This window comes from Crassostrea angulata, chromosome 3, assembly GCF_025612915.1.
Source record: "Crassostrea angulata isolate pt1a10 chromosome 3, ASM2561291v2, whole genome shotgun sequence".
Classification (NCBI taxonomy): domain Eukaryota; kingdom Metazoa; phylum Mollusca; class Bivalvia; order Ostreida; family Ostreidae; genus Magallana; species Magallana angulata.
The window spans coordinates 14,874,289-14,887,569 of NC_069113.1; the positions used below are offsets into that span (position 1 = coordinate 14,874,289).

At 33.6% G+C, this 13,281-nt stretch overlaps 1 protein-coding gene across 1 annotated transcript; it reads right to left on the reverse strand.

The window, feature by feature from the left end:
* Positions 1–2,368: 2,368 nt before the first annotated feature.
* On the reverse strand, positions 2,369–11,303 carry LOC128175767 (uncharacterized). Its single transcript, XM_052841606.1, has 3 exons — positions 11,211–11,303; positions 10,914–10,969; positions 2,369–3,639 (listed from the first exon to the last, which is right to left on the reverse strand). The coding sequence occupies exon 3, from the start codon at positions 3,610–3,612 to the stop codon at positions 2,407–2,409; it is 1,206 nt and encodes a 401-aa protein (XP_052697566.1). The 5' UTR covers positions 3,613–3,639; positions 10,914–10,969; positions 11,211–11,303; the 3' UTR covers positions 2,369–2,406.
* Between the last annotated feature and the right edge of the window lie 1,978 nt (positions 11,304–13,281).

Consider the following 13,281-nt stretch of genomic DNA (forward strand, 5'->3'; position numbering starts at 1 on the left):
TTTCAGAGAAGTTAGTTGCACACAAAAACCAATGAAAGTGGCAAAATATTTAAGAAAACCAAATTACATGTACCTGCATAAAATTCAACACAATGTCTTCAGAGGAGTATAGCCCTGACAAACTGTGTTAATTGGTAGTAGAAAGTTCAAAGGGGTGCAATATTCCCAGAAAAATAAAGAAAATTTGAATTTCCTCACTGCTTTGAAGTTGCTTGAAATTCTGTGTAGGCTGGGGTTTGAAAAGAGTTATATGCTTTCAAAAACAGGACTGAGAGGAGTTCGGCTTTTATACAAAAACAGGACTGAGAGAAGTTATGCTTTAATTTACACAGATAACATGACTGACACATTGATTGGATCAATAAAGGATGGGTCTAAAACAATCTGATTATCTGATTTTAATCAGATTGGGTCTAAAACATATATTGTCACATAGGGTTTTAAAGAAAAAGATTGAGAGGGAAGGTCAGCTGGATCGTGGAACAAAATCCTAATTCCTTTGCACGACCATTAACCAACAAATCTTACTACAAGAGAGATAACTCTAATTAAGACTGAGCAAGCTAGGGTCTTAATACGTTGGCTGTGACAAATGGGGAGCAAAATATGAACTTAGGTAATTGTGCAAAAACGTGTGTCAAGATACTTTTGCCTACCATATGTTAATAAATCTTTGCCTTAGAAATGTCAAAATTTTCTTAGCTTTGATGTTTAAATAAATATTTGAAGACAGCACAATTGAAATTTTCATAACAACTTTGAACTTTTTCCTTTTCAATAAATTCATGATTGAAAATTAAATCTCTTTTCATAAGTTTTTAATTTTACATTTATTTGTGTGACATAAGTCCTGTTCTCTTAAAAAATTAATGCAATCATTATAATAATGTACCGGTATTGCTACTTATATATCACAAACATGGTCGAGACTCCTCTTTCAAAGAGAAAGAAGAAACAATTTTTTATCTAAAATGCTGAGTCATTTTATTTTCATTTTAGAAATTAATAGTAGCAGGGAGGCCTTCATTTACCCTCCCCCCTTATCGATAAAATGAAAGACATCCTTTCCCCTACAGTCCCCACCTCCCCTTACGACCATATTCCCGGATCTTCCAAGCTGAATTACCTCCCCAACAGTGAAATACCCAACAACATTCCTGTTTAACAATCTAAATTTTGCTTTTGTATTTGTTTGTTTATATTTCTTGTAAGAGAGTCTGGTTTTAGTTCTCATTATAGAAAAGTATGGTACAAGACATTTTGTTTAACAATTAAGTATTATTATAAGCTTGGGTGTGTAACAGTGAGATTCGTGGGCAACCTTGGATCCCTTGATTTTTATATCCTAGCTAGCAAAGCAGTTGATTATTCGTATGAAAAGGAAAGTACATGTATATAAATAGAATGACAACTAGCTTGCTCAAGGAAGTTAACTGTTGAAGATATGATAGCTGTCACCTAGCCACTCACAATTAAAATATCTGACATTCGTAATATTTTTGTTTCCAATACAATCTTCCTACTGAAAAATCTTAATGCTGATTTCAAGTTGTATCCATCATTCAAGTTTAAGTTATATATAATATACTTGCAGAATTGAATATCATTATAAAATAATTTATAGGAAATTAATAATTTTATGAAACTACAGTTCATGCAGTCACAGATAGCAAGAGTTAAGGGTATACATATACATGTACATACTATCTGAGCATATTCTAACGATTCTGTCAAAAATGAAAAAAATGAATACCTCCTTGGAAAGGATCGAGGTAAAAAACATGGGTTATACAAAAAATCATTTCATTCAAAGAATAAAAAGTCAAAAAATATTCAGGATACCAGGAGAACAGCACTGAGTTGGCCAATAGATAGTTATGGTGAGTCTCCAATATCAAAGAGCTACACAGATTATCAGGCCTTGCTTTACTGCCAACTATCACTTCATCTACACATTCCAAGACTTTCTTACCAAATTCACTGACCTATTTATCTGATAACATGGTATTAAAATAAAGGTACATGTATATCAAAATACATGTACACGTAGCTGAATACCTGCACAAAACATGCATATCAAAATACATTTAGCTAGCCAATGTAGTAGGGTTACTGTTACCTTCTGGGGAAAAATTCATTGTATTTAACTTGAAAAGAATACAGAACCTGACACTGTTAGGCTGACGAGAGCATTTTAATAGTCCAATACGAATCAGGATTATATATTCCTGTAACAGGTAGCTGTTAAACAAATCTATTAATATCATGCTTTAGGGCAAATACCAAAGTAAATTGGGAAAATCGACTGTCCCTGTGTGTTTCACCTAAGTTTTTTCTGCCAGGGTGGAAATTAATTTCTTGGGTCTGTCTTAATTTTTCTCAGGAAAGCCACAATTCTGATGCTATCTAAAGTCTGTAAAAAAAGACATCATTATATAATCTCACCTTAGGTTTCGTTTCAACTGGAATTTCTTCGTCGGTCTCTGTGAGAGATACATTAGACTCTGTCCTAGACAAGGCAGGTGAAGAACTCAGCGAGGAATCGTTAGAACAGAGGGAGCTGTTGGAGGCGTTCCTGCGTAGAGTCAGGCGGCATTCTGTTCCACTGTCTAGACAGTAGCTGTCCTCCGTGGTGTCCTCCAGCGGTTCACTGTGGTCACTGATGACCACAGCGGGAATGGGTAGCACCGCCTCAGCCAGACTGATTGTGGTGTCTCTTTCGGGGGAGTCACTAGAGGAAGTGAACCAATCCACTGAATCAGCAGGGATTTGAACATCCCCCACAGAGTAGAGCTCCTCGTCGGGGGTCAAGATGTCTACCGCTGAATCGGCGTTGCTGGATCGAACGCTACAGATACTGCCGTTACTGCTTCTTGGACTGAGTAAAGGGTGCAACGCAAAGTCAGTACATGTATCTACTTTCAGAGAGGGACTCACAAAACTATCGTCTTTACCCCTAAATCGATGGTCAGAGAGAACTTTGGCATTTTTAAAGAGTTCCACGTTAGCACCATACAAAACATCCACAACATTGGAACTGTCTGAGGAGTCGCCACACGACGACTCTCTCTGGAGCACTATTTGAGGTATTTCCTTTCTGGCACTGATTAAACAGCCGTCTTTACATGCTGAGTATTCAATTTCAGATCTGGGAATGTTTTCTAAATGTGATGATGAGGATGAAGGCGGTGAAATTTTGCATTTGGAATGTTTGTTTATGTTTTTTCTATTTATGGCTTTACTCTCTAAAGAGCAAGACGGCGGTGGAATGGATTCAGAGAGCACCTTACATTGCGGTAAACTTGTGGGGTGGGGAGCTACCTCTGAACTATTGCAATGACAATGGCACTGTCCAGCAGTGAGGTCTGAGCATCTACAACTGTCTGTTGTGCACCTGCAGTCAGCAGTGGAATGAGTAGAAGAGCAGTTTGTAGAAGTGGTCCCTTTGTGTGAATGTCTTTGGCAGGAATGTTTCGGTCTGGAGATCTTGGTCATGTCTTGGATGGGAGGGTGGTGACAGCTTTCCTTGTCATCAGCTGATGCTCTCCCAGATATGCCAATTGGTGGATCCTTTTGCTGCTTTTTTCCATATTTGTTCAATGATGCTTCCATGACATTCTGGTCATTTTCATCCCACCTCTGAAAAGAAAAAGTAAACCTAGAGACTTGTCTATTCTAATGACTCATAAAAAATCATGCAGCTGAAAAGTCATACAAATGAACAATTTAGACATTACTAAATCTGGAATGCCAATACGGGACATTCAGCAACTGATGATTTTTTGGAATGCTTTTAATTTGTGGGTTTTTCTGGGAGTAAGTCTTCCTACACGGTATTACTAATCAAATGATACACCCAACATTTGCAGAAACTCTCAAAACCACATCACAAAAACATGTAATCCTGAATGCAGTCCAACTTTAGGGATTGACATTCTCCTTGAGACCCCTGGACATGATCTCCTCTTGTCCTGTGGACCAGGACCTACTGAAATGCAGCACTTACCTGTCTATTCAAGAGAGCTGCAATAAATCTTAGTATCTTCGCTAACCAGAAGAGCATTTACCAGGTGACACACAGGAAATGAGAAGTTTGGAGGTGATAAACTTTATGTTTGTTCTATGTAGTTCCCGAGAAATGGTCCAAACCAGGTAGAACATTCCTATCTGTACAAGCTTCCCCCAAATCTCTGCTATATACCTGAACAACTCAATCGATTAGGTCGATGATCAAACATTCCTATGTAACACTAAACAACCATGTCGTTTGATGAACAAGTTATTTTTTTTTACCGGAACAAGGAGAGGACCCCCTCGCTTGTCTTGTAACACATTAAATAGAAAGGTGCTAGGTTTTGTCAACACTATAAAGAGATCCAAACCGCCCACAGCCAACACGGACTCATTAATTAATTTAATTAGATAATTGGACATGTGACAAAACAATGAAGACAGATGATCCTGATCCTAGTTAAGTGACTCTATCCTGGAGCGCATGATAAATGTTCGTGGTCAAGCTGGTGTGATGGTTATATACTCAAAGTCCTCGCCAGAAGAGGCATTCCATATTTCTTAAAATTTCCTTTTTATTACAGTCTGTTGGCATTTATATTATCTATGACCATTAGATAAAACAAATGCTTAAAATGTATATACACACATGTACACACCCTGAGAGATCTGCAGTAAAAGACCATGCATAAGCTTATAGAACATGGTTATGATGGTCCAAGTTTACAATCTAAATTGAAGGGATTCATATACCCGATAGAAATTATAGAATAAGCATCATATTTACATTCCTTCATCTTCCTTGAAAATACAATATTGCATCTAATATTTATTGAGATAGATACCACTCTATCATTTCTAAGTAATAAGTAAAGATTAATGCCTGTTACCAAATTTACTGAATATCGATAGAAACATCAGCAATTTACCTTTTATAATTAAAATACACTCTCAGTAAAATTTCAAACTCTTGTCTCCATCCAAACTAATTATATAGAGATGTTTCGGGGAACATCAATTAGTCAGATCCTCATACATAATGTAATATACTTACTTAATTGCTTACACTGTACATCCCCTGCTTGATACTGTTACATAATGTACCAGCTAGTACAACTCAGACATTAACATTGTATTTATCTGTGGCAGAATGTCATGACCAACATATGCCCCTCCCAGAGTCCCCTATGTAAAGCCCACACATCCACCAGCAAGTCACACACAGTGAGCAACACTAGCATTGAAGCTAGTCACTTAAATCTGTATACATGCTCTACCAAGGACAAATCTATCAACTTACTGAAATCAATGCCAATTACATTGTACTTAGTAAATGAGTTTACGCATGTGTTCTAGCCCTGGGCTATGGCTAAAAAAAGTTCCCAGCTAAGGATGTTACTGATCACTCCCTCTGTCTCTGTATCGCATGTACTAAAGCAAAACAAGCATATTTTGTTTCGTAATTAACACTAAAACAGTCTGACATTATAATACAAACATTCAATTTACATCAATATATAGTCAATCCTTCAATTAACTGATGCGAAAAATGTCCTTTTGGGAATTTAGTGATAAGACCATTTACACACATCATTATATATATATTTATGTTTCTCCTGTATCTTAATGAAATATTAAATTTGTATAAAAATTCAAGCTTGTAACTCACAAAATTTTCAAAACCCTTAAAATATGATTGAAAATTCATCGAAAATTTCCATATATACATACATATATTTTTGTGAAAAACAATTAGCTTCCAAAGATCCAGTTGTTTTTTCACACATAAAATACACATATACATGACAAACTGTACCCACCTTATAAATACACAAAACAATAAACACAAAGTCTACCTGTTGGTATCAGAGGCCTGCATACACACAATAAGATCCAGCTATGTTTCTAATAAGGTCAGAAATATTCCAGCCAATGGTTATAAATACTTGTACCATATAAGAACAGTGAAGATACAGATCGTCGACAAATAGTACTCTTCACTTCCCGCTTACTTCCTGTGTATCAATTCTGGTCATCACGTAAGTAGTTCATGTATATAACAGCATCAGATTTGAGATGTACGTACACTAGCTGACTACCCTCCCAGAACAATAAACAAACTCCAATGCAACCTTACGCAGACATGACGCAATTGACTTGCTCCTCTTCTAACCAGCAGCGCATTGTGTCCTGCCTGCTCCAACACCCACAAATCTCTTTAATCTTTTTTTATGGTAGTTTGTTTCTCTTTTTTTTTTTAAAAGTGATGCATTAATATGATAAATTGTGGTGAATTATGCAACTTCGGCTAGTTGGATGAAATCAAGTTACCATTTGGAATCTATTACGAGCCTCAGCGTTATTATTACAATGTACTTACAACAATGCACTGGGAATTTCATTGTATCAAATGTGTCATCTTTAGGGTATAATCCCCCAACTTCCTACCACATCTGTTGTAAGCAAACTAAAATTAAATGCCTCCCTACTATAAGAGACCATTACACTTACTTCTATCAAATGCACACTCTGCCAGCTAGAGTATAACATTTCAATTTTATGCAAAACTTATTCATTCTACTAGAATCTGATGCACACAGTAACAGAGACATGCAAGATCAAAAACAAGCAACAAGCAACATTGATACCAAGAAATGGAGCAGAGATATTAATTAAGGAATAAGGAATCATTCATTTAGTATTATGAGGCAATAATTTTGGTCGGGGCGTGGTCAAATCCAATAAAGCCAGAAGGGCTTTATGATAGATTTGACCATGCTCCGACTGATATTATCACCTAGCTCATAATATTCAAAGAATGATTCCTTATTACTTATATTTATATTATATTTTTTTCATGAAGCACATCCTATGTATTACTACGCGGTGCAGCCAATACCATTTTTCGGTTTGGCTATAACTTAGTATAAGACACACCCATTTTGTGTCACTCATCTTTTATGAAGTTATTGGGCTATAACGTTCAAAACTGATTCGTAATATTATCACAGACAAAGACAGCTGAAAATGAAAATATTAAAAATAAGCTCTGCTGGACTGAATATAACCTAATAATATATAGACATTTTGAGCAGGGTAGACAAGCACTCTATAACTTGGTCAAGCCTGCGCACATTCGAGTCAATTTAGCACTTCCCGAACTTTTCAAACAATTGCACAACAACATCCTTGATTTTGAATCATCCCAATATTTCAATATCTAACAGCAACATACATGTACATGTATCTGTAGGGTCGTTTTGTTTACGGAAATCAATGTTTGTGTCTTTGATCTATGAACAGATCAGGCTTATCAGTCTATACCCATATTCTGACGTCAATGAAGATGACCTTGTGCGATCTCGGCAAGAATTCAGACACTTGGATGCACGAGCAATGAGGATGTAAGCATGAAGTGTCCTCGTACTTATATACTTATGTATTCATGTGCAAAAAAAATATTAGACTTCAGGAAATGTATAACCTCACCAAATAACAACTAGCAATTATCGCGTTCTTTGTTCCTTGTTTTGCGTCCCTAGTGACATAACCCAGTTCATGTAACCGACATTTCAAAAGTTGTTTGTCATGGAATTGTATGTACATGTACTTTGTAAACACTTTTGAAAATAAAAGGAAAAGGAAAAACCAAACCCAGACAATCATCAAAATGGTCCATGATCAGAACAATGAGTGCAAATATGTTCTGAAATTTCCCTTAGTTAGTACGTCTATGGATATTTGCATAAATCATAAAATGTAAAGCTTGGACATTTTTCCTCTAGATCAAAACTGTACTTTCCTTTTTTTTTTACAAGAATCATATGTTCCTGATCATTTGGAGCTTTATAAAGCTATATACTTGATAGGCCGCTAGGATATGAAATGTTAAATAAAGTCATAGCAGTAATTATGTGCAACAAACAAAGTACATGTATATATATTAAAACTTCCTATACATAACCTTCACACATACAGCATACATCTACATGTATAGATTACTGCTACTGAAACAGTTGTCTACCTTTCTACAAAATCCCTTGTTTTTTAATTTTCCTTTACATGCATGTGGTTATGCAAAAATTGGTATTTTAAAATACACCTTTTATATAACACCAATAGTGCCACTAAACTTAGAACTGACAGATGTTTAAGTAGAGGCTAAAATCCCAAAAGCACAAGCTGCACATGTGTTTATAGATATGCATAATCCTTTCAGTTCTGCAGTGTCTTCCCAGCTTAGCAAATAACCTTTGTTACAGTATTGCAAAAATAGAACAAATACAACAATTGATGCATCCATTGAAAATAAACATCTTCATGCACGTAAAGTGTAGTATACCCAATGACATAACTGTTTTAATATGACGTACATTTTGTTTTATGAAAAATCCTGTGATATGTACCCCAAATTCAAACCTTTCATTGATTTATAGACTTAATTATACATTATATACTGTTAATGTAAAATGTAACATTTGGCTGTGAATTCTATTTACTAATTAAATCTGTAATGGTTTTTGCAGGCGAGCATAAGTTGTTTCGTTGATCAATTATATTGATCACTAAATTCCATATTTACATATCTAAATCAAATCTCTGTTAAATCATTGCAAAACCAGTTTTTGCCAAATATATCATACTTGCTAAATATGATACACACGCATCAGTTATATACCCGGATTTCTTTTGAAATAATGCAAGCAGAAGTTGTCACTGCTATGCTCTGCATATTGTGCAATAAATCAATACCATTTAATTTAGTACAATATTACAATTATATAATGTGATGCTGACTGCTGTAACATATGTATCATAGTACATGTACTGTAATTAAAAGCATTGTACTATTTGGCATTATTTGTAATATGCCAATATTATTGGCTTGTCAAGGTTGTCAGGTCATAATATAAGTTTTTATTTATATTTTATATTTATATATTTCTGTGTCAGCTTACCATGAGTGAAAATTTATACCTGACAAATTGGCCAAAGTTTTGCAAAAGCTTGACAGTTGACACGTACATCTCTCTGAATACACAGTATACCGCTATTAGAATTTGGCTGACCAACCTCAGAAAAAAAGTGACTTCATCTCCCAATTTATATTCCCAAATTATATACACCATAGTTGACAATACCCAATATGTTTCTATAGACAGTGCAGAACAAATATAAAATGTTATCTATTTACATGTATTTCTTCAAGGATCAGAGTAATATCATCTAACAAGTAGCAAACTATAGACAGGAACACAAAAACCACTACTGTAGCCCTTTCACAAAAAATCTGAGGTTCTCACAATCAATTTTTATTGAAAGTGAAAACTTAGGTTTTTGTTCATTTTCACAAGATATATATCTTATTAAGTTGAGATAAAGATTCTTACGTGTAAAATTTGTCGTAACTTTACGATAGCATACCGTTATAACCTCTCATAAGTATTTCAAAACTGTAAATCAAAGTACTGAAGAACTGACGGGAGTTGATTTTGTCGATGTTTTCAATGATATGTTATTTTGCATGACAAGTACATGTATACGTAGTTTCTGATTTGAATTACGCATATTTTTTTAATATGAATTTTTGAACATTTTCGACTAGAATGTCGAGAAACTTCCATATGAATCATGTTAAATAATATTTAAAGATAAAATTAATTCAGTCAAACTATGTATCAGTGGTAGAAATATTTCTCGAAAAATGTATGGATCCAAGCAATATTGAACTCTAGTCTCGTTCAACCAAACGCTCGGCTGACACCGTAAATCTCCGACAAGGGTTTACGGAAACAGCCGAGCGTCGAGTTGAACGAGACTATATTAAACTCTGGCGTAGGAATACATACATGTACGACTACAAAAAATATTTAAATTGTTCGTACCATTTAAAATCTGACTATTTTAAAGGTATTTGCAAATAAGTGTCCTTGAAAAACAATGCTTTAGCATACATTACATCGAATTCATCAATTATTTTCAAGAACTAAGTCTTGTCAGGAGCAATGATTTGTGCTGAGGTCCAAACACTGTTTCAATTTCGGTTTGTCCGAGTGACTGCATAGGAGAGTTGATTAAAAATCAACTCCCAAAAATCAACAAAGGATGTAAAATATACAAGATAAACAGCTAAATATAACGATTTAGCCACATTTTACCATTTCTTTGCATTACCAGTATATAGAAGTTATCATCAGAAAAATATACATAAACTCTCCAAAAATTTTGATGGATAATATTGCTCTTAAGATTTTCCTACATCACACCAAACACCATTGTGATTGGGACATCATGTTTTGATTTCATCTGTATCACATCATTCAACTTCAGTTTTGCATCCTGTTTATGAGAATTTTAGTTTATTTATCTTCTTAAGTGGATTGAGATCGTTGCTAGGGAAAGGAAAACTTGTAAAATCTTAAGGAAAGCCTGCATGCATTCGTGAAAACCACTTAAGATTTCTCTGAAGATATTAAGTTAAAAACTTATGCAAAATCTTAAGATTTTTTGCGAAAAGGGCTACAGATTTTTTCAAAATACTGTACATGTAGATCTTTCATATAAAATATTTGGGTACAACTCAAAACAAGCACTCCATAGGTCTGTTTTTGACTGTCTAATAAAAAAATGATGGATTGTTCAAGTCCACAGAAAGCAAGGCACGGTTTCTTGTATATTTATTATATTATAATTTGTATATTCAGCTTTTATGTGCAGACAATCTATCCTGTATAAAAATAACAATGCGTAAATTTATTATCTGTATATTCATGTTTATAAAGTGACATATAGGTCCGATAGGCGGGGTGTTTATTCATTAAGGTATTATATCATATACATGTATCTTTATTTGTTTATGAAACACAAGTCACTACAATAAATCATTTACTTACTTTACTTACTTCTCGTTCTTTTGTCTGTGACAACAATAATTTCCAAAAAACAGCCAGAAATAAACCTAATAACCAAAAAAGTTACAGAATCTATTTCTTTTCCATGTGAACAAAGCAAAGTGTTAAAAATTGATACACATATAAAGAAAGTTTTGGTAATCCTGCGTAATCAAGCAAATATCTTCTAAAAGTAAACACATATGAAAATCAAAATAATGGGATACTTATATGTATTAGATCAAAAGCCATTGTTTTAACATAATAAATAACATTTAAATAACACATTTACCAAAGAAACAAACCTACTCTTTGGCCTGTTGTTGCCTTTTTTGTTCGAACTGTTGTTTTCAACGGAAACGGGAAACAAATCTGAAAGTACTATTGGAATCTCGAGCCCGATGACTTTGTTGTGGAGTGTTTTTCACATACGCTTGTTTACCGTTTAGAATTTGCGATAAAGTATTCAAATGATTTTAGCATATTAATATTTTATCTTATTTCAAAGAATACAAAAGGTTCAGACACAAGTTCTGACAACTTATAAGGTCTTTACCATTAAAACAAAATAAATTTTACAAAAACTTACAACTGGTTAATTGATATAACAAATTAAAAAGTATATGATTAGAATATTACAAAATAAAATAAACGTAAGACACAAGCAAATACTTAGTTGAATCCACCAGTTTTTTGCATGAATGACAAAACAAGTGAAAATAATTGATTGTTAATATCAGTAGAAAAAGACTCATCAACCCACAATAAAAGATATGAATTATAATATTAACAGGAAAAGTGATCTAGTGGAAGATAAATTTGCTTCTAGCATTTGTTTAATTTTTACATGTACATGTAACAGAAAAAATAGTACGCATGTTCAGGTAATCCACAAAGACTCTATGGTATATAAGTACTCTATGTTACAAAAACAAGTGCATGTGCCTTCGCCGTACTCGATGTAAAATCTTCATCAATGATCAGTGTAATTTTTTCTCTCTAGTACGAATGGATGAAAAAGGAACATACATGTATGTAAATATACATTATAACATAAATTGGGAGAGCCTATATGTATTTTCTGAAAAAGTAAATTTGTTTTTCTTTTCTTAACCCCCCCCCCCCCCAAAAAAAAAAGAGATTTCAACTAAACCAAAATGATACTTTTATTTTAAGTTCTCACAAAGAAATTATTAATCATGTGTTATCGGACGATATATTTGGACATGGGAAATTCGTATATCCCCCCCCCTTCCATTTGTTAACGATAAACTCTTTCCCTAAAAAAATGTTATTCTGATATTTTAAAAGGTTATAAATTATGCCTGTCCGTTTCTTTTATAAATGAACGAAAACAATAAGCAATGCCACATATGTGCAATCCTGCGTACAGTTGCATTCTATTCATTAACAAATAATGCATCTAATTAAGTGCAAAATGTGTGCATTTAATACAACAAAAATTTTCATCAAAGAACACAACTCCCGGTATAAAAATCATCATATCAAAATTTTCTGCACATATCAATATGTATTAAAAATATTCTATTCAGTGAGATGTTTTGCTGGCAAACTGTCAGTTGTATACATACATATATATGTTACATTAAAGTTACAATTTGAATTGTTATAGATTGTTTTAAATTCTCTGAATTTTCAAACTTTAGTGTAACATATATATTAGATATACATGGTATAACTTCTAACCGGTTTAAAAAAGCAAAACTTTGTCAAGATCTAGAACAATAATGGAATCGGAAATTCCTGTAGATATTTACATTTAAAAGCACAGAGTATGTCCTTATAAATTACAAAGTAAAGCGGAATTGCACTTATAAAATGTTTTAATAGAGAGATATTTTCAATATAATGGCCATGCTTCTAAAAATTGGGAGAACAGGATTTCCTAATCTGAGCTGAACTGGATTTCCTGTTATATACACTTGACTGACTGACTGACTGACTGACTGTAATAACATTTTTTTTTCTCTTAAGGTATATAAAAATTGAAATTGAATTAAAAGTTATGAAAGAGTGAGAAGAGCGATAACTCTACACTCTACCAAAAGAAATACTGCACCAGTCATAAAGCCAGTAATAGACACGAACGGAAGAAATACATATACAGATAGGTAGCGGCAACGATATAAGAAATTTAAATAAAATTAATAAAAAGACTTACAGATCAAAATAAAAAAAAAAACTCAGTTCTTCGATCGTGGTTGATTTAATTAATATTCTGAGAATTTACAGCAAATTGACAGAATAGCATTATAAGAATTGTTGACAATGTTAAAAACGTGATGTATTTGTTCATTTTGAAATCATAAAATTCCTAGAATGTCACGATTAATTATCTTGACTCAGGCGGGGGATAAAT

Bases quoted from the DNA above. Each gene is read 5' to 3' on its own strand.
- LOC128175767 (XM_052841606.1), bottom strand. From the start codon at position 3,612: ATGGAAGCATCATTGAACAAATATGGAAAAAAGCAGCAAAAGGATCCA.